We start from the raw sequence: 27105 nt of genomic DNA, 5'->3' as shown, positions 1-27105 counted from the left end.
ATGGCGCTCAGCCCCCCCGGGCGGGAGGCGGCGGGCGGCGGGGGCCGGTGGCGGGGCGGGCAGGGGGCTGAGCCCGGGGGGCTGCGGCTGCACTCGCCCTGGACCTTCTGGCTGGACAAGTGAGTGGGGCAGGGGGGCGAGGAGGGGGACAAGGGACGCTGCGAGCCGGGAAGAGGGGCGGGGTGGCGGGGGACTCGGCTCAAAAGGAGGGGAAAAGTCCCTCCCCCCAGTCCGTCTGTGGAAGGCGCCTCTGCTCCTGCGGAGTTTCGCTCGGGGAACGGGAAATTGGGAAACGGATCTGGCGGAGGCGGCGGGAGACGCGGTGTGCGACGGGCCCGGCAGCGCTGCCCGTCGGGGGGAGCTGCGGCCTCTGCTGGGGCTGGGCTCGCGAGGTCGGGCCGGGAAACGCTTTCGGTTTGAGAGTTCAACTCGGGCACATTGATTCAGGCAGCACCGCCAGTGTTTTAAACTCTAAATTTAGCCCTGGCTCTTGCCAGCCCCAGGAACAGGAGCTGAAGGTTGTGCTTGGCTGCTGCGGTGTTTGTGCATCTCTGCAAGGGTCGGGTTTGACTTCTGTGGACGATCAGTTCTTAAAATCCAAAGTGATCTGTTTTGAAGGATTAGCTACAATTTATTAATTAACTGCGATGTGCATATTGCACTTTCGTGTGCCTGAAGTTCTAGTGTCTCAGGGCCCCGGAGGGCTGCTGCAAAGGGAGCTCAGCCCTGGTGCCCGCAGTGAAGCTGAGGGGAAAACTGACCAAAGCTGAAACAGAAAGGTTAAACCCGAATTTGATACTGTTTTTTTTTTTATAATGTGAATCTTCTATCCTATTCTTAAACTTCTGCATCCCCTCCTTCTGTATTTTCTGCTGTATTTCTCTCCTTCCTCCTCTCCAGAAGGCAATTTCTCTCCTTCAGAAGCTTTTCTGCCACTCGGCTTCTTGCCTCAGACCGCTGGTAACATTCTCCTTTTTTTTTTAATTCCCCCTGTAACTCTTCAGCTCGCGACAGAGAAATAGCAATGAACTGTTGGAAGCACACAGGTATTCTCAGGTCCTGCAAATCAAATCTGTCAAACAACCCCACAAAATATTTCTGGTTAATCCTTTTGAACTCCTGGTTGGGTTTGGGATCCGAGTTGAGTTTTCTGTCTGTTTTTAAAAGGCACCATGTGGACTCTTCTTGAAGCAAGATCCTGTCCAGATCTGTTTGTTGACACAAGCCATGTGCAGATAAGCATGTCTTTTATAATAAACATTGGAAGTTAAAATTCATTTCAAATTCCTGATTTACAGCATTATTTTTTTTCTTGGTTCCACTGTAATTTAGACTCTTAAAATTCAGTTATTCTATTGTTTGTGGTTTTTTTCTTCTTCTTCTTTCTGATCAAATATAAGTATATTTAACTGGGTAGTATTCTTACTCCTTAACTTATAAAACCAAGAGTGCATGTCTAAGAGAACAGAAAAGTGGGACCATATATACTCAAAATACTTTTTTTTTTAATTATTTTTTTAACCAGCAACAGTGATAGAATAATGGCAGGGAACAAGAATTGCAGTCAACAAGGCATGCTTCATACACTTAAAAACCATTTAAGGCATTAAAAAGCACACAAGAGATGCAACCATGAACTTAATTTGCTGCAGTGTGAGGAGGTTGATGTCTCTCTGGAGTCCCACAGAAGCGGCTGTGACATTTATTGGTACACTGGGCAGATTTGATGGAGGGCTCATGGCTTAGGTTTGTGTAGGGTGAACATTCCATAGAAGATAACTGGGGGCACTCCAGCTTACTTCAGTGTCACGTAGTGTGGAGCAGTGATGTTTCCTCATGAGCTGGTATTGATTTTTGACTGCTACTGCCTTGTACTTGGACTGAAAATCAGGAAGAAATTATGCTTAAGGATGAACAGATGTTGAGATGGATATGGAGTGATCTTTTTCTATTAAATTACCATGAGAGTGATCCATGATGTACATTCTAACATCTCTGAAATGTATCTTTTCATCAAGTCACAATGTTAAAATAATATCCCTCAGCTAAGTGGTACCTTCTATAGCAACCAAGTGATGTGCTACCAAGGGGTCCCCTTGGGATTCACGGCGTTGCTTTTATCTTGGTGTCACTCGATGCATCTTCTGCCTTAGAAGTAAATGCCTTTGTTTTATCTCCATCAGCACTTCTTTCTGTGAATGCCTTGGCACAGGCTTAACATCTGGAGCCTGGGATCCCGTGACCAGGTTCTGGTTCATTGCCATTATCTCCCACATGTCACAGGGCATCTGCGTTTCCTGTAAGTGCTAAGCTGTTCTTGGTATGTGTGTCTGAAATAGTAACCAGCTGGTATCACTCTCTTGTATCTTACCCTGGGTATGCTTTAGGAAAGAAATTGAGCATGATGAAAGTGTTTGGGAGAATATTAGTCACCAGTTTGACAAGCAGGATCCCATCTATGATCTTCAAATGCTTGCAGGTCAGCAGGTTCATAGAAGAAGACAGATAAGCTATTGGGTTGTTTTTTTCTTTTAAGAGAAACATTATTTCCTTTTTAACTGTTAAAAAGTTTTAAGGTCATGTGATAAAAGTTTTGAAACCAGGGCTTTAGATCTGTGGTTTCATCTGTCCATCCTGCAGTTTCCTGGTTCACACCTACATGTCTCATTTGTAGTGCTTTTGCATGCAGTGACTTTGCCAATACCTTTGGTGCCACCTTGTTAAGCTGCTTCGTGCTGGTGGCTCTTCACACTCGTGTTTACGTCGGTGAGGCTCTGGATTGGTGCCGAGTCCCACCTATAATGGCCTCTGGCTTTGAAATTAAAGGGTGCTTTTTGAGTTTTTGCCACGTTGTGTAGTCTTTTCAGTTTTTTTTAGAACGGCATCAATATGCATCACTGAGTATAACAAATCAAAAACACTGATTACAAATCTGGTCACTGTGTTCATGCTGTGTAGTGCATTCAACGCAAGGACTGCACAAAAGGAGGAGTCTAGTGAGATGACCATGAAAGGCTGGGATGTCCTGGATAACAAACCATGTTGGGCCCTTGAAACCATCCAATTATGGGACTCAGGGCTGTGATCTTTTATGTAAATACAAAGTTTGAAGCTGATTATGCTTTTTGGTTTATGTTTGGCTGTGATGCAAGTATCCTGTTTTGTAAACCTTGCAAATCATGACTGTTGATTAGCCTGGGTATTGTATGCCATCTTTAATGCCACACCAAGTAAGCCTTTCCCTACCAAAATAACTGAGGGAACATACTGGTATTAGTAGCTGTCTGATTTTTCAGCCTCACACACAAGAAGCCTGAGGTTTTGTCAGGGGTAACAGCTCTTGATCCAACGTATGTGCACACAATAAAATGAAGATGTTGCACGTCCTTGCCAAAAGACATCTTTTGAAGATCTAACTGCATCTGAGCTGCCAGCGTTGCTGACAGACCGCTTTTAGTCAACAGCGAGGAAAATACCAGCTCCCTCCTACACAAATCAGTGCTATCAGGAATTGAGCACAGATCACACAAGCCCAGAAGTCTCATTTCTAGATGAACCTTGTCAAAGATGCTCTGCTTCCACAGGAGTCAGAGTATGCAGCAGCGTGGATGGCATTGCAGGATTGTGGCCTTCCTGCCTTGTCTTCTTGCCTGACTTCTAACTGTGCCTTTTTAGGTAATTTTCCTTCTATTGCCACAATAGTTTAACTCCTCTGTGTCTTTGTGAGGGGAAGAATATGCTAAGAAAGATTGTTAAATATAATGCAATGTTATTAGTCTGTTCCAGGAAAGTAAAAATATTCTTGCATAAACGTTATCTTCATGTGCTGATTTTTTTTCTATGCGTGTTATACTGAGGAGTTCTATATAAATAAAATTTGGCAGATAAATTCTGATAATGCAGCATTTTCATCGTGATTGTGAATCTTCATAACCAAACACATCAGGTATTTGAAACCAAGCCTCATAATTTCCATTCTTCGCTATAGCAAAATCTTATTTACTAGGCTCATCTGTTTAATCTATTAAAGCTCATGAGTAGGTGGCTTACAATGAAAAATGATGGTTAATATCATAAGAACATTCAACCCGGTAAATGCATTTTGACAGGCTTTGATGGCTTGAAATCAGTCTTTGTATTCAGAATGGATTACCAGATTTATTTAGTTGCCTCAGCATGTTTTTGAGTTTACTCTTTGTAAGTAAATATTTTGCTTATTTCTACCAAAAGCAGTTGTGGCTAAGTACTTACAGGGGTTATTTTCAAAAAGGCTCAGCAGCTTTTAGAGTTTCCGCTAAAGCTGTGATTAGATTCCCACTGGGAAACAAAGGCCAGTGTGAGCACATATGAAAAACCTTCTATCCTTAATTCCTTGCAGGGAAACAAAAGATCTACAGTTCAGCATCAGACATTAACATAAGCACAACCACCTGGAGGTTTATTCATGGATAAAACAATGGAATCTATCTTTGTATCCCTTGTTCTGTAGTTGTGCTGGAATAATGATGGAGTAGGGAAACAAGGCAATTTCTGCAGCAAATGATCCTGAACTTTTAAATTGATGCTTATTGTGGAGTTACCATCCCTGGAGGTGTTTAAGGAAAGACTGGATGAGCCACTTGGTGTCATGGTCTAGCTGATGTGGTGGTGTTAGGTCATAGGTTGGTCTTGATGATCTCGGAGGTCTTTTCCAGCCTCAATAATTCTGTGATTCTGTGATTTTCTCACTTGTGTGCTTTGGGTGTTTTTTAATAAGTTTGTGGCTTCGTGGTCATACCTCTAAATCAGTGACATTTTCCAGAGCTGGATAAGAGGCTGAAATGATGGTGTGTAATCTTGGGGGCATGGAGCACTTGCCAGGCGGGTTAGAAGAAATAAACAGTCACTTGCCTTTACTTTTAAAACAGAGAATTTGCTGGTCAGTTGGTGTTTTGTGCCAACTGGTCACGTAATTTCTCTGGAAAATGTTATCTGCAACTATCAAAATCAACCATTTTATGGCCTAGGAGTGAAATACTGTGTCTTAGCTGCTCTTTTAAATAGCTACCGCAATTATTTAGATAACCTCTAAAGGTTTTCATTACAGCAGAGATGTTAATCTTTTATTTAAATAGATCTTACTATCACAGCATCTGCATGGCAGTGTCAGTGTGATTACGAGGAGTGATGAGACTGTTACGCTGTACAACAAAGTTCATCCCATATGCATTTGCCAAGTTAGCAAACTGGCAGAAGCAGTGCCTAAGAGAAGTAATTTCTCAGGCAGTGGTGTGAGAGACCAGCAGGCAAAGTTTGCTCGAGTTGTGCTTGTTTCTGTTCTATAATAAAGGAAACAAAGCTTAGCAGAGAGGTGCTATTTCTATCAGCAACAAGCTAAAAACAAGAGGTTTTTGCAAATCCACTACTCCCCCCTGACAAACAGTTAAATCACCTGTGAAGTTTTCTGTTTTAACTTGCTGCTTTTTGCGCCTTCAAAACCCCCCTGACCGACTGTTTCTGTCTCTGTTCAGTACTTCAGTGCTGAGCGTAGAGTGTGTAAAAGCAAAAATAAAAATGTATTCACGTTATCAGTTTTCCCATGGGAGTTTTCATAGTTCATGAGCTACAGGAGTAGAACCTGCACCACAGTGAATTCTTGGTGTTTTGTTTTTATAACTTATAGTTAGGATGATTCTTGAAATGTTAACTCTTTTCTCATCAGTTTCACCTTTGCCGTAGGTGTCTGTTGTGGTTTAATCCCAGCTGGCAACTTGGCCCCAGGCAGCCCCTTGCTCCCTCCTTGCTGGGATGGGGGAGAGGATTGGAGGGGTAAAAGTGAGAACTCGTGGGTTGAGATAAAAGACACTTTAACCAGTACAGCAAACGCAAGGAATTAATGCACCATTTCCCATCAGCAGGCAGGTGCGTTGGCCTTCGCCACGAGAGCAGGGCTCCAGAATGGGTAACAGTGACTTGGGAAGACAAACGCCATCATTCTGAACGTTCCCCCCTTCTTCTTCATCCTCAGACAACTCCATGTGGTCTGGAATACCCCTCTGGTCAGTTGGGGTCCCTCCGTGTCCCCTCCCAGCTCCTTGTTGTCCCTGGGTTGTCTCTGTTGGGGTGAGGAGCAGCAAAGGCCTTGGCGATGTGTCAGCTCAGCAGTGACCAAGCCATGCCTGCCTTATCAGCGCTGTTCGCGGCACAGATCCAAAACACAGCCCTGTGAGGAGAATTAACCCTCTCCCAGCCCAAGCCGGTGTCCTGCGGCCCGGGGACGCGGAGGAGCGGGTGGCCGGGCTGGGGCTGCGCGCCCGCCCGCCGCTGCCACCTGCTGGCCTCCGAGCCGGGGGGAGGAACCGAATTCCCGACACGCATCCTGGGGATGAGCTTTCTTTTTAGAAATGTGGCACGCTGAGAGTCTCTTGAAGCGTGCGGGGCGGGTTCTGGGTCGTATGAAACGCGGTTAAAAACAAGGCCGGGGCAGGAGCGTGCGGTCCCCGCTGCCCAGCCTGCTGGGGTGCCCGGCAGCAGCGCGGTGCGGGGTGGCTGCTGGCAAGGATGCTGTTGTGCTTGCTTTACACCTCCTAATTCACCTGTTGAAGTATTTTGCAAAATGCCTGTTGAGTCTTAATTTATTCGAAGGTGCAAAAGCACTTGGATTCCTCTCTTTCAAACGTTCATGCTGCCTGGACTTGAAGTTTACTGTGCAACTCCTACGTGTGGATGTTTCAGCCTCCCTTTTCCCCAGCCATCTCCCTTCTTCCCCCTTGATAAAATAAATATTTTTATTAGTCTCTACTTCGCTTTCAAGGTCGCTTCCTGGGACGACGGCGGCTGAATGTGCATCAAATTTGAAGAAGATTTACACAGTGCAAACAGTGCAGGTAGGGTGTACGGCTTTGCTAGAGGAGTTGCCGCCTGTTATTGATGTAACTTCACACCCTAAGTTTAATTTCTCCTCATATGGGTGAGTCACATATGTGGCTTTGCTTACCTGTGGTATGAAACCTGAGTGCTATTGTTCACGTGTGGTTTCACCTAGTCATTGTTTGACTTTCATTTGGCTTTCCAGACCAGGAATGGAGGAAGCATACTGGATTGATCAGGCAAGCCCCTCTTCTCAAACATTCCTCAGTTTCCACTTGTGCCTCCATTGGATTGTTACACTTTTTGTACTTCATTAAATAGTTTTTCTGCCTTTTCTCCATTTTAAATTTTAAACAAAAAATAAGTACTCAAAGACTAAAGATTACAGCTCATGGGGTTTTTCTTCTTTCTGTCCTTCTAGCACACTGAATTAAAGTACTTTTAAATCCTGCAATACTTGCAGCAATGAGAAATTTTGCACCTTTTGTGTCATCTGCCAGTGCTGAGCGTGGGCTTGCAAGTAAAATGGCACTTCTGTTCTAATACCACAGTTAGTGTGCAATGTAGTGAATTGCTGTGTCTCACCTGAATGCTAAGTTAGCTCTAGTTCACTAAACTCTGAAATTATAAGGTAATGCCAAAGACTTCTCTTTGAAGGAGCCCAGCTGTAGTCATCTACTGAAGTTTCTGATGTCTCTGCAAGTTGTCACGTTGCAGGAGGTGTTTCTTCCAAAATTTTTTTCTCCCACAAAATTTTATCACGTAATATTGCAATTTTTTTCTGAAGTTGTGTTAATGGTTGAGAATTAGATAATACTTAATGAGTTGTACTAATGCTCCGTATTGCATTGCTGCACATTGGTGCAAGTCTTTAAAAATCCTTTGCTATTCCCAGCGGTTGGATAAAGAAGAAAGGGGATTTGGATCTTTTCAGTCATGCCTCCTTGTTGCTCACCACTGCTTTTGGGTGTCATTTATCCACCCCAACCATGTGCGACAGCTTCTGCTTTTGCTAGCAGAAATGCTGGGAAGTAATCTGGTGGTTCCTGGTTCTTTCATATGGTTGAAACTTCACTATGATCAAGACAAAGCAGATGGATTGCTAGATAGGCATTTAGTTCAACAGAATGATTGTGTTGTTTTTGTAGCTCAAGATAATCATAATGAAGTTCAGACTACTCTTAAGTGAAACAAGGTGGATAATTGATATAAATATATATATTTTTTAATATGCTAAGAAAGTTTTATGTACTTGTTTTTCTTGCATACTTAGTGTAACTGTAATTTTGATATTTTTTTTCTCTCTATTCCTAAGGACTTGGATTCTAAAGTAACCCACAGTTCAACTGTTCCCCTTTTTTCTACTTCAACCTTAAGCAGAAATGGCACCTAAAAAAAACAGTAGCAGTGAAATTGCAACAGGTTCTTTTCAGAGCACTTTGTGACACTGCAGAAGTTGCCAGTTCTCTAGGAGCAGGATATGTAATAATTTTAAAGAAAATTAACACGGAAATAAATCTGCATTAAACCTACTCTTGTGTTAATGCAACTAGTATTTTTTTTCTTTTTAAGGATTTCTGGAGTGTTTACAACAATATTCCTCCTGTGATAAGTTTGCCCCTGAGATGCAGCTACCATTTAATGCGGGGAGAAAGGCGGCCACTTTGGTACGTGTGTTATTGTTAGCTCTGGGGATGGGCAGTGAAACAACCCGAAGTGGTGAAAAGAGGCAGACATGGGACCCAAGTGTCATTTCTGTTGCCTGTAAATGCCTGAACTCAAGAGACCTATGAAAAAAATACCCCAAGGATCTTGAGCTTAAAAGTGACTCATCCTAAAGAGTATGACAAATGCCAACTGTAATTTAATTGTCCACCTCTGAATGTAAATGTAAGAGAAATTAAATTATGAAATAAGTGAAGAGATTAAAATATTACTCTGAATTTCACTTCAAGAGTACTCAGAATATCTTACTTGTACTTCAGTTATTTTTACTTGCTGGTTTTTCTTTCCACTGAAGCCAGTGTAATAATGATGTGAACAAATGATGGTCCTTAGCTGTTCTTCACCTGGGTAAAAGTATGCTTCATGCATGTAAATGCACATATACCTTGGATAAAGCAGCAAACTCCCACTTGATTGTAGGACAGTAATGAAATAAAGTAAAAATCATTAAGGCTTTCCATTCCGAAATTTTGCAGTTCCATCCCATTTTAATTAGAGACCCTAAGCACTTCTGGAGAGTTTGGATCTTTCTGGCATAGTTTACATGGATTATGATTGGATTAGAGTTCCTTAACTTGATCATAGTAAGTCTAACTGGGTTGTGAATTACCTCAGGGGGTTTCTGTTCTGAATCTACTGAACAAGTAAAGAATTTTCTCCAGTGAAATGCTGTGACTGGTCAGGATAGCTAAACTGGGTTTGAAAAAATGTTGGTGTCTGTATAAATCAACTGAGCCGTTATGTGCAGGTCTTGATATCTTTGTAAGGATGAGTGAGAACATTTTGGGGTTTTGTTTTTTGTTGTTGTTTTTCCTGTTTTTAGTTTTGATTTGCTAAGTGACTGTTAGAGGTGTGAAATGCAAAGGCCTTTTCTAAAAATGGTCCATCTATTTTAAGACTATCAAAGTAATTTTGTATTTTAGGAAGGGGGTTGCAAGAGATTGATCTCATCAGTAACCTGCTAACTACTGCTACCAAGAAGGTTTTCTCAGATTATAATTACACTGATGAATTACAGCATTGTTTTTTAAGAGGAAAAACAAATCTTGAAGTAAGAATTGAGGACTGCAAATATTTTAAGATGTCCTTCTAAAGTTTTCCCCCTCCTTTCTCCAGTGTTTTTCTGGATTGGTGGGAGACCATTGGGGAATCTCTATAGGTCTCATACTGAGCTTAGCTATTCCGAGAGGAATTTTAGATCATTCCTTTGCTAACTTTTACTATTACAGGTTTTTAACAGGAAACTAGAACTCTAGTTTAAAATATTGTAAAATTAATTGTGACAGAATAAACTAGAAGCTCATGGGTTTGTACATTGTGCCTTTGTCATTGGCAGGCAGTTTAATGGTTGGGTTTGCCCTGACCATGGGCACCTTCAGCCTTTCTTTTAATAAAGGCAATTAATTCCTAGCTGTCACATAACTGAAAGGAAGTGTTCTCATGTTCTTCTGTTGAACTGGATAAACTTGAGAGTAATACGTTGCTTCTGTGAAAATATGCCAGAGTTTTTCCAAAATAAAAGGTTACCATAGTAAAATCATAAAATTGCTTTATGGCTTGTTCCTATATAGTGTGGAGGCACTTCAATGATGGTCTGTAGTCAGGGAAGTGTAAGTATTTTCCAATACACAAAACTTGGGAAAGGGATTAGCTGTTGAATGATGTACTTTGTATGAACAATGAGAGAATTGCTTCTGATGTCAGAAGTCGTAGCTTGAGTCATGCTACCTGCAGTTAGTGACTGCCTTTCTAATGGGATTTTTGTGGGAATATTAGACTCCCAACACAGGTTTCTCTCAAAGTGAATTTGAATGTTTGTTTTCCTGATGTGTTCCATAACCAGGGAAGAAGAAAGCAATGCCAAAGGGGGTATATGGAAAATGAAGATCCCCAAGGAAAGCACGGTATGTTCTATTGATTTCTTATTTAGACATTGTTCAGTAAGGGGATTTCTTTCAACTCCATCTAATAAAGCTGTTGTCAAGCTTTTTAGTTCTGACATCACTCAACACAACAGCCAAACACTATTTTAACATCTATAGCCTTTTATTTTAAGACTATGAGCAAACGTTTCTTTTTGGGAAATTCCATCTCTCTTGCTTGTGATCACATTTGTTGATGTATTATCAAGCAACTAAAAGCTGCAATGTTGTATTCCATTTCCATTTGGAAGCACAGTATTTTATAATTACCTTTGTTCTTAAGACTGTTTGCTTACAGGCATGCAAAGAATATAAAAAATGTGAAAGATAAAATTGGTTCAGGCTGGTTCTAGGCCAGCTGAAACAATTGGGTTTCTCTTTGCACCCCTAATCAAATGCATGTGAGCACCTGTTCTGGTAAACTATAATGGCAAAGGGATTTGACCTCATCACACATGGTGTTTGTGTGTTTCAGTGTGTTCTGGATCAGGCCTCTCAATGAGAAGTGAAGTGTCAGAAAAATGTGGCAGCCTTGCAGGAGGCATTAAATGCTGAAAGATGTTACTTGAAATTTCAGTCAAAAAGTTAATTGATTTTTGCCTGTGGGCTTTTTCCCTGTGTGTGAATTGCAGCTTTCCTCCCCTGCAGTCCCAAGGGATCACAAAAGACTGAAATCCTCTTTTCCCTCTTACAAGGTGTGAAGATTCTCAGAAGTGACAGGTGGTTTGGGAAGCCTGTGTTACTGGGTGGTGAATTTAGGGACCTCAGAAGCCTTGTTTTCCAGAGGCTGAATGATAGGTAGCCCCATTTTGAAGTGAAGGTATTTTTTTGATCTCTCACTAGAGAATTTAAACAGGTCACTTCTGAAATTTTTAATTGTAGGTGCACTTCAGTCAGCTTTTAATGCCACTGTAAATAGGGTAAATGATGCCTTTCTGCCTGCTTCTGATTTTTTGGCTTCTTTCTTTGACACGTGCACACCAGAGCTCCTCGGTTAAGAAGGAGCATCTCGTGCAGACCTAACTCAGAAAGGTGACATGCTATAGCAGGGCTCATTGAGGATGTGGAGGAAGGGAAATGTAGGTTTTTTTTCCAAAAGTACCAGTCTTTGAAGTGGTATGAAAAACTGATTGACAGCATACTGACACTCAAATGTTGTTGCACGTGCACAGTGACCCTTCTGTGTGCCAGTTTTTCATATGAAAACTAACACTTTTTAGATCCTCCTAAGCCTGATCCTGAAATTGGCTACTACTGAATGAAGTGCTTCCCACCCTTGAGACTGTTGGGGCAACTCTCAGTAGTGAGCCCTGTGCCTGCTGAGTCCCAGCATCCATGGATGAGCTGTCCCACTGGCAGCCACAGGCACCATGTCTGTGGGTGTCACACTGACACCAGCCATCCCACCAGGTGGCCCTTCCCATTGCACAGCTTTATGCAGTGTGCTGGATTAGATGCTAATGAGTCACAGAAATCCTTTCTATTCCAAAAGATAGCTTAGGAGCACTCAGAAATGCCAGCCAAGTGGTTTGTTGATTTCTTATCTTTGTGTCTGCTTGTTCTTTGTTTTAACCTGATGTGTTTGGTATGTTGGGGCTTTTAATAGTACTAAAACTCAACCTGACTTCACACGCAGCATTCCTTAGAAGTAGTAGATGAGAAAAGTCATGATGGTTGTATAGACAAAAACAAGTTGATGTGTTCTTTTTAAAATAAAGAAAAATACTCTGTCCCTGTAAACCCCGACCTTGGAGCGTATTCTTGAGTGTGTTGGTCCAGACCCCTTGCAAGTTTTGTATGGGCTTTGGCTGAGGGGATAACAAGTGGCAAAAGCAAATAACAGTGTAATTAGTCTAACAACTGAAGAAAAGTGGTAAAAAGCTTTGCCCCCTGTTTCAATTCTCTAGTAAGCATTTGAATTTGTTGAAAGATGGACTCGTTTCATAGTCAAGACAAATCAGAGATGATTTTTAAATATAAATCTATTTAATTTAGTGATAGGGTTTTCAGGTACTTTCCTTAAAGTGGATAGTAATTCTGTAGAAATAAATGATCAAAAGTGGAGCCTTATGGTCATTTATCATGGGAAATTCTTAGGAGAAATCTACTTTCATGCTTTGCGTTAGCTACTGCATTCATGATGAGTTGTCAACACAGAAACAGGGAAGGCAAACTTAAATATTTAAAATATTTATTAGAACAACTCTGTGTTAATAGTGTGTGTTTGCAGGACTTAAATTCTTGCTTTAAATGTATTGAAGAAACTACTGCTATAACACAGCATGTGCTTACGATCAACACTTTTTTTTGTCTTTTTTTGTCCTCAGAAAGAGAATGCACTCAAAACTGAGTTATCAAACTTAGCTTCTAAATTAAAAATAGTAATGCAAATGTAACTCTTCTTCTCTCTTGCTTTTTGTTTGGTTATTTTTTCAGGCTGCAGTTTGGAAAGAGCTACTGTTGGCAACTATTGGAGAGCAGTTTACAGACTGTTGTGCAGCAGGTAACTTGTAAAAATGATTGAGGCTGGCATGCCAAACGCTGAGTGCAGAACATGGAAACACTGCTAAAATGGGATGCAGGGCTGGAAATTGTATTCATACCTGTTGTGATTAAGAAGAGAACAAAGTATTGTTGACTGTCTTAGCACAAGACTCAAGATCAACAGCTTGCATCCCTGGGAAGCCAGCAGGCTTTCTAATTATTGGATGTCTGTTAGCCAGCATTTAAATTATTAGTATTAGTTCTATAGTGTCAGGATTCTGGAACCCCAGACTACATTTCCACACCAGATTGTTTGTACCACCACAGTTGGAAGCAAGTAAATTAAATGGAAGCCCCCAGTAGCCCTCCTTAGCCCTTCTGCTTCTCCTGACAGGGTGAGGAGCTGGCAGGAGAAGCACTTGTGCAGGGAGAAGCTGTGTGATTTGCCCCTGGTGACATGAAAAGCAGGGTCATACCAAACCTGGCTCTCCTGGATCCCAGGTTAGCACTCTACCCAGAGGTGATATTATCACTTGGAAGTACTGCTTGGGTCAAAGTGATCTTTAGTGTGATTGTATTTGCAGAAATAATCTTAAAATACCTTTTTGGTTTACTGGAAAACAGGCATGAATCATCCATAAGCTCATGTGATTTTGGTCAGAGATAAACACTTATTGAAGTCACTTTTGGAATAAGTATCTTCTCTAGGTTTGCTCATTCCATTTGGAAGTGGGCTCTGGGAAGGGACCATGAATGAGCAGTGCCAGCTCACTGTTCAGCTGCAGGAGGCAGAGGCCTGGCCTTAGGCTGAGCTCTCCACAAAGCTGCATCCTGAGAATTTCACACCAAAAAGGGCTTCTTCAGCAAAGCACGGAGTTACCCACACTGGCAGCAGCAGCCTGGCTGGGGCTTAGTTTTCTTTTTCCTTTACGTTTTGTTGAGGCAGCAGCAGAAAAAAAAAAAAAGGGAGAGCAAAGTCTGGAAAAGCTGGTGCCTCATCTCCCCCAGGTGCTGTTCCTGGGGTTTTAATTGTTTCACCCTCACTTCCCATTTTTGCTTATAGATATGACTGTAGGTAAATTGCCTTGAGTAGTTTATATTGCTGACTTTCCTGAAGGGAGTCTTGTGGTTCCCTCCTGAGCAAGGATAAGAGTGCCAATAGCAAAGATGAATGAATAATCCTATGGCACTTGATAAAAAAACACTGAGGTAATATTTCCAGTATCTTCTATAAATACAGTGCTGGCTTTTTTCTGGTAACTGTTTTGTCTGCTTTGAACCTTGGTATTCTCCTCACTGGAGACTGCTCTTTCATGTCTTCAGTTTCTTCAGCTTTTGGGCACAGTTTGGTCCTACGTCAGTATCAAATTGGACGTGTCTCACTTTTCAAGCATTCCTTAACGAGGCTTCCTCCTCTGTGCAGATGATGAAGTGATAGGGGTGAGCGTCAGCGTCCGTGACCGCGAAGACGTTGTGCAAGTCTGGAATGGGAATGCTGCTTTAGCAAGGGAAGCAAAAGTTCTAGAAAAGATACATAAACTTCTGCCACACACAGCTTTTAAAGCTGTCTTTTATAAATGTAAGTGTCTTGTGCTGTTCATTTCCACTTTTGTTAGAGAGAAAAAGATGCTGGGAGGGTATTTCCATGGGAGTAACACATTTGATTCGTCATTAACCTGTTGGAAATGTAGCATCTCTCCTTGCATGAGCATGTAGAAGTTACCTACCACTCAAAATGTAAGGTATTTTTAGTTTGATTGTAGAATATATTTGGTTTCATGTTGAATATGCCTGATGTGTAAAATGAGTGGGACAAATCTCTTTAACTCAAGACTACCTGCAGTTTAATTGAAGTGTTCATTAAAGGAACCATTTGCAATTGGGATTTTAAGGGATCTCTTATTTTAGGCTCTGTATGAATGTATTATCAGAATAGTGTATTCCCAAAGATCACTCATGGGCGTGTCATGTCTATCTTGGCTGCTTTATACCTCACTGTCTTCTCTTTTTTTTTAGTCTTTTTAACTCTCTGATAAGAGTTTATATGTTCCTTTGGTTCTTTTTTTCCCTTCTCTCTTCCTTAGCACACAGAGAGCATCATGCTTTTGAAGGCCGACGGGGAAAACATTAAGTGCCATCTGTGCCAAGCTCATTCATTTCTAGTTGTTCTGAGGTGGTCTGGACAAGGAGGATGGTGGAAGCCCTGCAGAAGCACTGCACACAGTGACTCTTTTGAGTTTCTAACTTTTCAAACTGGGGAAAATGAGGGAAAACAGGTGCCTTGACCTCCAAGTACATAATTAATTTCTTCTCGTTCGGTTGGAGTTTTTTTAATTCTTCATTGTTTCTTTAAAAAGATAATTTGGGTATTTGTGTTTTCAATCAGATTATAGTTGCTCCTATTTCATTAAGATAGTAGACTCATTTCTTCTCTACTGCACTTGGTTAAATGTGAGTGTGCAGCAGGATGGTGTGCTGCTCCCCCTCGACGTGCTGCACGTAGAGGATTACTGGCTTGGTGAAATGTGTTTTCAATTTTCATTTTGAAACATTCCTATTGTGTGAAGATTTACTCACTGGTTTTGTCCCAAGAGAGAAAGAAATTGCACTGCATTTATTGTAATATTCAGTGTAATCTGGTCATACACTGACAACAGCACACGGACTGTACACGTAATTAGTAAAGTGTTCACTAAATGAGCAGCTGAAGAGAAGACATTTATATTGGGCCTAACCCTCTGTGGGATGATGTTAACATGTTTTAATTGTGTTGATTTCTGAAGAGCCCTTGTTCAGACTAGGATGAAACATCTTCCAGTAAACCCTGTGAACTCCACACCACTTTTTTTAAGAGGGGATGATTTTCTTAAATGCTTTTATAATGTGTGCTTTCTTACGATATTTTTCTGTGCATTCATGAAGAAGTGTCATGAATAATTTCTAATGCCTTAGACTAACTGGATCCATCCCTCCTGCTTCTGTGAAGACTTCAGGGCTGTGCCTGCACCCACAAAGGTCAGGGGCAGAGCTGCTGGTCACTGCAGTGCAAAGGAAGAGAGCCTATGGTGTGTGGTTTCAAGCCATCATAACTTCCCAAGTGACTTTTTTAATAAAATACAGAAACAGATTTTGTGTTGCAGCATGAATATGAATGCAAAGCTTGTTAATCTTTGATTATTTGTCTGTATTAATTATTTGAGGTGTTGGTTGGTTTTAATATGCTACCAAAGATTGCTGTAGATCCTTTTACAAGAAGAAGCTGCAAGGGAGAGATGAATATGGGCCCCACTGAGTATTGCTTCATTCTGAAGAGGTTTTTCCTTGGCAACTGTTCAAGTTGCAATGATTTCCACATCTATAGCATATTAAGGGACAGCCATTAAAATGAAATTTAAAAATAAGAGTAGCACATTTGTGACTTTTTTACAATTTTATCTGTATTTATGAATTAAAACTGCAGTTAATGAGCATTATGAATTAAACACATTTTCTAAAATCCAAATGTCTTGCTTCTGTAACTTCTTCCTGAGATGAAGTGTTACCAGACTTCATTCTGGCCATGGGATAGGGAGGCTGCACATTGGCCATCAAAGTCCACATTATGAACTGTTGTCAGTTTTTCACTGTTCTAAATACCTGGTCTGTAAAATTAAGGATTTTCTTCTGTATGGCTTAATTCTGTAATTGTTGTAATTACTTACTTACAATCTGGGGAGCTGGGTATCTTCTGACTAAAATTCATCACATTGGATGCCACAGGGCCACAAGGGGTATTGCAAGTTTACAGGAATGTGACAAATTACATATTGGAATTTTGAAATCATTAAAGACTTTGTAGAATTTTTGAACTGTCCTTTCATACCTACTGATCTCCAAGATGTATTTATACCAAATGATGTCAAACAGTTAAATTTTTTAGTCTTTTAAATATTTATTGTTTTCACCTGGAGATCTCTTTAATTGATGTTGATTGACATGAACCCCCAACTATTTCAAAATCATCTAAATTGTTTAAATGGATATCAATGAGGGGCCTACAACTTCCCCTCAACATTAATTTAAAATATTTAACTTCCATGGTGACAGGCAACAGATAAGCTCCAGCTTGCTGCATTAGCTGAATTGAAGAAACCTGCTTCCCTCCTGGGTGGTGAGCAGCCTGGCTGATACCTGCCCACACCATGCCAGTGTCCTGGGGCTTCAGCTGGTGTGGCAGGTCACACTGGAGCCTTTCATGTAGTTGGAGCACTTTTTTTTAAATCTAAGTTTTCTAAATGACTTTTGAAGGAACTTCATACCCTTGATAGACCTGTCCTGATATGAGTCTGCTATGTGTGGAGTTACTGTTGCATGAGAATTGTCCTGTCCTGGGAAGCCAGGTGAGATGTGACACGGGAGAGTTCTGGTTGGCCTTAGAAGTGTTTGTAGCACCTTCCAAAAGGTGGTCACAGCATCTCTCTGGAGGAACCTTTGATGCTGGGTGGTGGTAAGTGGAGGGTGGTGGTGAGATGGCTGCTGACCTTGTACGTGGGCACAGACATGGACTGTGCAGGGGGAGGGAAGGACCACGGGGGAGCAGTGGGAGCACTAGCCCTGGGGGAACAGCAGTTGCCAGCTGGGCTGTAGCTGAAGCCACCAGGGCAAGTGAAACCAGGAGGGAGAGCTGAGAAATGGTAAGAGGAATGGAGAGCTTCTTCCTGCTGAGTGTACCCTTCTTGTGCTGGTTTGTGCCTTCCCAGGGCTGAAGATGGCTGCTGGCAGCAGGCAGGGGCTGAGCTCTGGTTGTTCCCCGTGTTTCTCCAGCAGCAATGGCATGGACTAATATATTTGGTTTTGCTGCTGTCATTGAACAGCTTATTCTCTCCCTGCTGTTGCAGCAGCTGCTTCATTTAGGGCTTCATCTCTGCTGCAGGGGCTTGAGATGTTCTCCTTCACCTGTTGCTTTTGGAGAGTAGTGTTGAAGAAGAGCATAAGGGGAGCATGTGGAGGATAAGGTGCTTCGTGGTGTGTGCTGTGCCTTAGCAATGCTGTTTGATGGCTGCAGAGGAGCACATCAAACCTCTTCCATTTCAAGCTGTTTCATGCTACAGGCTTTGCTTGGTCTGTGTGCTTTTATTGTAGTGTGGCAGGTTCAGGACAGGCTGATGCACTCCAGTATAAGTTAATACTTCAGAGCAAGGAACACAAAAGCTCTGCAGGTTGGAAGGGGCTCAGGCAGTGCTCTGCTTTCCAGCTGATGGGAATACAAAAGAAATAGCTTTTTAAATTCTTTCTACAGCAGGGTTGACCAGAGGGGATGAAGATTAAGAGTTGTCTTAAAACACAAACATGACTGTGATAGAGGAAAATTACTGATTCCCAGTAGCTTGATAGAAACCCTCTCAGCACAGGGAAGGGAGGTGCTTTCAGCTGGAAACTGTTCATGTATTCTCACCACTTCTCCCTTTTTTTCCTTAATGATTCTTTTAGGACAACAGTGATGAAGAAAGTGGATTGGACAAACAGTGAGAGATCCTAGGGCTTGCTATAAAATCCACCTCAAATCTTTGCTACACTTTTGACAGCTGTCAATTTCCTAATTTCACAAGTTAAGAAGCTGGGGTGCTTTCTGAAGCCCTGCCTAGGGCACTGCCAGGGAAGATGGGCTGTGCTCTGCTCTGGGACTAACTCACCCCAGCACCTTCCTCCCACCCAGGCTGCAAAATCCTGATTCCTGGGAGGGAGGCAGCGAATGCTGGAGCTGGGATAATGCAGGACTCTGTGAGATGCTCCTATGCCAGGACACAAGTGGTGTTGCCCTGGGCTCATGTCTCATCTCCAAGAGGCTGTGTGGCCACGTTTGACCTCCCAGTGTTTGACTTGGCTGGCTGGTTCATTGTCCTACCCTCCCCAAGGCTGAGAGCAGGCAGAGCAAGGGGCTGGCTGAGCCAGCCAAGCTAAGTACAGCAGGAGACATTCCCACTCACACCTCCCAGGCACAGCATCCCTGGAGAGGGCAGGTGGGTGGGCATCCATGCACCTGCATGGCTCTGTGTCCAGCCTGGAGCTCTGCTCTGAGACATGGGGTGGGGAAAAAGGGCTTTAAACGTGGTGGAGAGCTGCCAGCTGTTGGGAAGAGTGGTGGTGGGAAGCACAGCAGCTCTGAAGGGCCTGGGGTGTCTTTACATAGTGGTGAGGCCAGGAGCAGAGTTTCAAGTCTTACTGCTCCCCTTCCAAACTGCCTGTTGCACGCCCAGTGCCCATGATATGCTCTAGCTGATGGAGAAACTGGAAGAGGAGGGTTTTGGTCAGTGCACTCCTGGTCAGTGCACTCTGGCTTCATAAGTAATCAAATGGGAGCCGCCTGGAAGTGGAGAGCAAAGCAAGTATCATTCGTCACGTGAGGGGGCCTGGAATGTGTTCCAGCTCATAGTTCGTAAGGGAGAGCAGTGTTAGGAATAGACATGGGATGAATCCCCCTCTTTTTGGATTGTGATTCTGTGTAATAAACATGCAAGACAATTTGTATAAAATAGTGAGGATTCTTTCCTAGAGAAGTCATTTAAAGCTATATTTGCACATCAAGGAACAGTTTGTAGGAATGTCTTGTAGTTGAATTTCCATACAAGTGTGTGCAAAACGAAAACAATGCAGTCAGCAGTGATGGATGGTGCACGTAAACCTGTGCAATGCTCTGCTTTCCTGGGCTGCTCGTTGTTCTGTACGACTCCCCATCATTCTGGGGAAGCATCCAGCCTGGTACCCTGGATCCCTGCCTCCTCCCACCACAGCCATCAAGGTGTGGGGTGGATCACATAAATGCAATCTGTAACAGAAGGGATTTTTTTTCCTGAGTGTCTTTTGTCTGTGAAACGGTGGTTTTGGAGTAGGAAAATCCTGACCCAAACATATCAGCACTGCTGGTTCTCAGCAACCTTTAAAAATGATATTTTCCTGTAAAAGGAGAAGGTGGCCTGCCAGGTGAAATGGGAAATGATTCCATGATGGGTGGTGCAGTCACAGCCTGCTGGCTTTTTTTTTTTCTTTCTTTTTCCCTTCTGTGGGGTAATTTTTTTGAGACTTCTTTGTTTTATTTGCTTTCAGTATTACCCAACTAGCTTGTTAGTCTCTTCCACACCCTGCAGCAGCAGCTGCACCACCCTTCTGGCTTTGTGTCTTGAGAGGGTCAAATCCAAACCAGAGGAATTATGTGGCCCTGGCAGCTAAGTCCTTCCTCTGCAGCATGGAAAATACCTGGTGGGGAGCTCCACGGGCAGGGCAGGGTGCTGCACTTCTTCCTCTGCAGTTATTTTCCCCAATTGTTCTTACCAGATGTAGATCCTGGGTTTTTCCAAGGAGGAACCTGTTCTGCTGGTGGTGGGCAGCAGACCTCCTCTGGTGCTGACAGCCCATCTCCCACCCTGGTGCTGACCTCTGCAAACAGGGTCATGAACTGGCAAAAAGATCTGATTTTCCAGGCTATTCCAGGCTGAAGCAGAAACTCCTCCGAGCCAGTGCTGTGTGTGCTGCTGCTCCAAGGAGCAGAAAGCTTCCCTCCACCACTCACACCCAGACTGCAGTCTTCAGGATTTGGCCTCCCTCTGATAGTCCTGTAGGCACAGGATGAGCTGAAGCCTTGAAGAAAAGGTCTTTCTAAAGCATGGCTCTGCTGGCACACCTCATTGCCTCGCTGGCACTCCACTAGGCAAGGAGCAGCATCTGACTTTGATGTCCCCTGGTTCTGCTTCTCTTCTGCAAACGAGCCAGCTGGCTGCGCCTGGCTCCAGTGCCCACCCAGGGGTGCTGGATGGAGCAGGGGTTGCTCTTGGTGTCTGGTACCCCCAGGCTTTTACTGCTGGAAACTTCTTGGAGCCATGAGGAGGTGGGAGGGGACATTCAACATTTGCAGTAGTTTTATTGTTCAAAGCCTGCAATGGCTTCCAGATTTAAGTATGGTTTTTATCTTCTTGGGGTTTTTCTCTCTACTGAAATAATGGAGCCATGAGAGATGGTCTGTAATATGGAGGACACATGTTTGTGCAGGGTTACCATTTATATAGCAGCAGTCTGGACTGGAAAACTGATCATCTCCTAGGAAAATAAATTATCTCTTTGCTGCTAGTGCTCCATTCCAGAGCTTCTTTTAAAGGCTAGTAAGTTTTTGACCTGGAGCTTTTTGTAATTAGAAACTTATTAAATAATTTAGTATTTTGAATATTTTTTTTTTGGGGGGGGGGAGGGGGAGGAGGGGCGGGGGTGGAGGGATTGTTATAAATCTAAAACCTTAACAGATCAACAAGAAAGTTGAAGGGTTGAAAGAAATGGATCACCTGAGCAAGGCTGGCACTAGAGCTGCCATGAGATGGCACTGCAACATAAAGCATGGAGCCAGCTCGGGCTCTGCTGAGCTGCTCTCCTCTCATCCTGGCCTGGCGTGCCGGGAAGCACCCTTCCTGGTGGGAAAAAAATGCCAAGGAAGAGAAAGGACTTGTGTAAGGATAACTCTGCTATTAGTCAGGGGGAGCTGTCATGGAACTATGTCTGGACTGGACTTTTCCTGCTTATACAAAGCATATAATGCTGTAGGAATTAATATATAAACAGAGCAAATAAGAGGGGAGTGTGCTATTTAAATCATGAACACCGGTAAGGAAATGTGTTTTCTTTAACTGTTGCTGGCAAATTCAGAAAGTCTTTGATTTCTGAGGGGTTTCTGAGCATAATTGCATGTTAAAAATAGTCATGGTATAACTTTCTACTAGAGTTGTGTGATTCTGCCTTTATTTGAACACACACAAAGTTTAAAGCAAGCTGTAGGGGCAGGGCAGAAGCAAACACATCACTAGGAAAGCCCCATCACACTGGTGATGTCTCTGACACCATCAATGAGACACTCTTGAAAAAAACCTCTTGCCAACCGTTTTGCTCAAAGCCAGCCAGCATGGGGTGGAGCATGCTGCAATTTCTAATTAACTGTAATTAGGAATACTAAGCCACAGAGGGGGCCTCTGTGAGCAGCTTCTTCCCTCTCTTGAGCCTTTCCCCCTCTTCTCCCACGTAGAATTATGGTGGGTTTTTTTGGTGCTCAGACAGGGCCTCGGCTGAGTCTAACTCTTGGAAAGTAAACAGCAGCACATCAAGTGCTTCCTGCACTCAGAGAGTCAGAGTGGGCTGTATCTCCACAGCTTGCCTATGGCACTAACAAGGTCAGGAGCAATTCTGGAAGAAGCTAGCAAGGCTCATACGTGCAAGTGGGCTGAGGGTGGTGATGCCTTTTTCCTGCCCCAAGGCACGAGGAGGGTTTGGTGACTGGGGACAGCAGCCCCCTGCTCCTGTGTTAAGCTGCTGATGGTGTTAATAACCTGCTGTGCTACCCAGGCAGCAGCAGTGCAGAGGGGTGGGAGGTGCTGGGGGGCAACCAGATGTGTTGCCTGAATGTTTTTTAATGTGTTTGGGTCTTTAGCATTCCCCCCAGCTGCTGCCTGCTCCAGGAGACCAGGCAGAACCCTCCATCTTGCACGGCATGGTGACACACACCCCAAAACACCCCCAGAGGGAACTCAGACCACCCCAGGGACCTGCGTTTTTCTTGCCCCCAATAGGAAAAGGGCTTTGGAAAAGGGCAGGGCAGTGCCAGGGCTGGCTTGCAAACAGGGAAGTTATTTCATGACTCTAACAGGTTGCAGAAATCCACCTGAGCTCAGGGACTTTGTTGCTGGGACTGCCAACTGAGGTCTGCTTTTCCCAGGCACTGTGACCTGTGTCACGCTGCTCTGGGCTCTCCTGCCACTGCTCTGATGAGCAACCAGCCACCAGGCAGGCACCAGCTTTAGGCTTGGGGTTTTTTTTCTCTCCAAAGGCAGAAAACTTAGTTTTTAAGGGTGTTTTTCAAATAGGGCTTCAGGGAATAATTACCCTTTAATGCTACTTCAAAGAAGTCTGCAGCACACTTAGCACTACCCTCAGAGGACTATGCCTGTTAGGAAAATAGGCTGGCTTAAGCATCCTATAAGTAATCCGAATTTTGACTGATGGTTCTTAGTGCAAAGGGGCCAAGGCTCACATGGCTGAGTCTCCTAATGCCATTCAGGATACTTTTGCACCAACGGCAGCCTATTCATCAAAATGAACTGCCAATAAGTAAAGCATTGCAATGCTTTCAGGAGGGAGTGCGAGAAGGAAAGTAGGTGAATTCTGCCCCCAAATGGATATTCAATCTTATAACAAGTGTTGTGTGTTCACAGAAAGGGAGAGCCTTGGCTCCTAGCCACGCAGTGATTATGGGGCTAATGCTTTATCTCCATTATCTCTCAGCTGCACTCCTGCCTTCCTTGCATGTGGACACTGAAATGAAGTAACTCATAAGCAGCTAATCAGGATCTATTTCATTAGCTGGTCCTCTAGAAACGGTAGCCTGCACCAGGTAAGAGCAGGGCAGCATCCTGCAAGGACAGGAGTGGGGCTGCAAGGGCTGAGGAACACCCTGGGTGTCTGAATTGCCCTGGGAGGATGTTTTTATTTAGGGGTGTGAGGATTAGGGTGGGAGAAGCCAAAGGTGCAAAGCAAGTACCTCCCACTCACGCGGCTGTGAGCAGCATTTCCCAGTCTGGGCTTCCCTGGGATGTGCTGGAGCTGTGCCATTCTCAGTCCCTCTGGTGAATGGATTAACTGAATATTTCTCCCCTCCTTTCCACACAAGCAGCCAGCCACAGTCCTGGCCAGGGCTCACAGTGTTTGCTCGTGCAGTGCATCCTGAGATGTCTGGCAGGGCTTCCTGATGTTGCAGGGATCCAAAGGTAATGGGACCTACAGCTCAGACCTGTTGCAGCCAACCCAAATGGTAAATAGGTTTTAAGAGTGTGGGATTTTTGTTGTCTACACTCTGAACTTCTGAGTTTATGTTTTCAAGGTTTTTCTCCATGACTCCAAGGATGCAGCAGATACCCCTCCTGTTTTCCCCACCCCTCCCAAGTCTTTTTGAGGGGAAGCCAAGTGCCTTGGCCATGTGACCCCACGACACAGTGCTTTGAAGAAGCCAGTTACCTGTGGTGAAGCCTGCAGGAGCTGGCAGCACTGTGGTGGCAACTCGTGGGGTTGGGAGTCACCCACGAGGAGCAGTTGCTGCACGCAGGAGACCTTTGGCATCACAGCCAAGCTGCCTGCATGTTCCTTCATGCACTCTCTTCTGCAATACATCTGAAGTTGGCGTGGAGATTTCTGGGCACTGTGGCCATCCTGTGGAGGAGCTCATACCACTGTACAAAAGATAGATGTTGAAGGGCTACCAAGAGGACAATGGCATGTTAGGGGGCCCAGGCCATGGGTGCCAATAGCAGGGAGATGCCATGCAGCCCGTGGTTGCAGGGAAGGTCAGGGGACACCAAAATCGAAGCACATGAGGCTTTTGGATGGGTGGGCAGGAGGATAGAGAAGCTTTTCCCTGCTCCAGCCTGCTTCCATCCCTGTCAGCCCTGTCCCTGCCACCACTACTGCTGCAGGGCCCTGGCTCGTCACACCCCTGTCAGTGTGTATGTTTTTTTGTTTAAACCATTACAAATGTAAATGATCCTTCTCAATTACAAAAGCCTGTGCGAACTGGCATCTTTAAAGGAAACTCTGAAAGAGCTCCTGGCCCTGTGCTTCTTCAAATATTTGGAAGCTTTGCTAAGTTTCCTGAACCAAAGGCAGGCACAACCTCCTGTTCCTCCAGCACCCTCCCTGCCCAGCCAAGCCCTCTGTGAATGCCCAGCAGAGGCTGTCACTGCCTGTATGGTGACTGGGTGACACGAGGGGTGGCAAGGGATGGAGAAGCCACCTGCCTGGGACAACAACCATGGGTGGGGCTGCCCCACTCAGCCCTTCTTCCAGCTGCCTCACTCACACAGTGCTTCCATGGAGCAGCACCTTCTGAAACATCTTCCTTGCTTCAGCACCCAAGTTCTCTCCTAATTTTCATGCTTTTACCCTGCTGAGGTGGCTTAAACTTTTTTTTTTTTCCTTACTTTCCAACACAGCCTCTCTCAAGTAGCTCATTCTGCACTAAAGATGCCCCACAATAATGAGCTGAAGTCATGCTGCTCCCCTCTGCTCAGGCTGGACTGATGGTGACCAGGACCTCGTGCTGAAAGAATGCTGGAGCTGTTTGGACAGCCCATTGCCCAGCCAGGTTGGACCAGATGGAAGTGAAATGAATGGTTAAATAAATGCAGTGGCTGCCTGTCCACAACGTGAAGGTACTTCCAGAACACTGAAACATTATTTCACATTTGATATCTGTTATCAATTGAGATTGAAGGTATTGATCTGGGCTGATTGCTGGGGACAATCAGGAAGTGGAAGGGTAATTGACTGTCGTGTCCCTCATTGATCGGGCACCACAGTTCACAGCAGCCAACATGATTTTCAGGTACTTTGCAGCATCTCCTCTAATAGGGGAATACAGCCTTTAAGTAACAGAGTGACTTACATGTGCTGCCATTTAGAGGCTGTTCTTAGCCAACATGTCATTGCCTTAACCAAACTGAAAGGTTGTCAGTGGGAGAGTGCCAGGGCAGGAAAGGATGGATTTCTGTTTGCATGTGTGTCCCTGCAGCAGATACTAAAGGAGGGCCTCTGAGACAATGAAGGCACTGAATGCAGGCCATGGGCCAGGAGAGTGGGATGACCTCTCTCTAGGTTGTTTAAAATGTTAAAGCAACAAAGATTTTATACCGTGTGTTCCACTAGGCATTGTTAGCAGCTGATCCAGAAAAAAAGGTCCTGGGAGAGGAGCAAATTGGGAAACATCCCAAGTTGCTGCAATCAAATCCACAAAAAATCTCACATAAAATTTTATATATAATCTGAAGGATAGAAAAATGACTGTATTCCCTGCTGTGCACTTCAGTTTAATACAGCCAAATATTATTCAATCCTAATACTTACAGTGACCAGGAAACATCTTCCTGTGCTTACTAGGAACAGGCAGATAAAATGGCTTTTCTCTTAGAGGACACGTCTGCTGTTGGTTTTCAACAATCTGCTGGATGTGCTGTTGGTTTTTAATAATTTCTACTGCCTGACATTCCTGCTCCTCACCTGTAAGCTCTTCCAGGTCCCTATGAACAGAGGTCCAGTGAAATCAACAGGATTTAGTTGTTCAATGAGATTTTTGTGCCTAAAAAACCTCCATGAACCTGACCATGGAGTGGATTCTGGGATAAAGGTCCTAACTGGGACTCTGCAAAACCCCAAGCCCTGGGGCACCTCATCACACCCTGCTGCCAGGCAGAGGGATGTCTCAGGTGCTGGTTGTCCAGGATGAGCTTTGTATCACAAAAACAACCCTTGGCTGGTCTCCAATGTTCAGCTCATGTGGCTGCTGTCTCCCAGCACCACAGGCGTCCAAGCCCATCCCAGAACTGGTTGCATGTCAGTGGTAGCTAAAGCTAAGCAGGCTGCAGAGTGGAGGGTTACCATGTGTACAGGTTTCTGCAGACGTTTTCCACCGATTGTTGTGTGCTGAAAGATTTGGAGGCTTTTGTGTGTTTGTCTCACATTTCCCAATGTCTGGCAGCCTGTTGGGAGCTGCCAGATGTCCAGAGACGCTGACCTCGCCCACTAAGCATGCATGAGCTCTTCCACTAAAGGCTCAGGGCAAGCCCAGTGCCTCCAGCACCTCGGGGCTGGCTGGGCAGGTGCTGGCTGGGCCTTTTAAGAGTTGTGTAGGAAGCCCAAGAGATGCCAAGCTTTCTGCCTCCACACTGTGCCAGGGGTACAGCTGGCTTTGGTTGGTGTGATGCATCCTGAAGTCCTTGTCCTGGTGTGAAGTGCTATTTGTTCAAATCATCTCAGCAGCATTTCAGGAGCAATATATTGGTGGAAAAAGAGATGCAGGAAGAAGCCAATGGATTTTGTGCACATGGATAAGGCATTGCCTCAGAGATCTGTGTCAGCCTCTGCTCCTTAATCCCTTGCTCTAAGCCCCAGGGTGGGTTTCTTGCTTAGAAATGGGACTTAATGAGCTGCCCATGACTGTACCAGACTTCTGATTTCCTTCCCAGCTTTCAGATAGTTAAACTCTCTTGCAGCGAGTTTTGAGCACTTCTCACCCATTGAACTTGCTAAGCAGAGCTGAGCTGAGCTGCCTTCTTTGCCTTGGGTTTCA

The 27105-nt window shown here is 44.2% G+C and overlaps 1 protein-coding gene across 1 annotated transcript; it reads left to right on the top strand.

Annotated features, from left to right (window-relative positions):
- On the top strand, nucleotides 1-16482 carry EIF4E3 (eukaryotic translation initiation factor 4E family member 3). Its single transcript, XM_051627820.1, has 7 exons — nucleotides 1-119; nucleotides 6794-6866; nucleotides 8422-8516; nucleotides 10418-10478; nucleotides 12933-12999; nucleotides 14404-14559; nucleotides 15065-16482. Exons 1-7 carry the CDS (start codon nucleotides 1-3, stop codon nucleotides 15109-15111), a joined length of 618 nt encoding a protein of 205 aa, XP_051483780.1. The 3' UTR covers nucleotides 15112-16482.
- Nucleotides 16483-27105: the final 10623 nt, after the last annotated feature.

Source organism: Apus apus, chromosome 9, assembly GCF_020740795.1.
Source record: "Apus apus isolate bApuApu2 chromosome 9, bApuApu2.pri.cur, whole genome shotgun sequence".
In the NCBI taxonomy this organism is placed as follows: Eukaryota; Metazoa; Chordata; class Aves; order Apodiformes; family Apodidae; genus Apus; species Apus apus.
The sequence above is the reverse complement of the archived record's forward strand: the minus strand, read 5'-3'. Positions and strand labels throughout refer to the sequence as shown.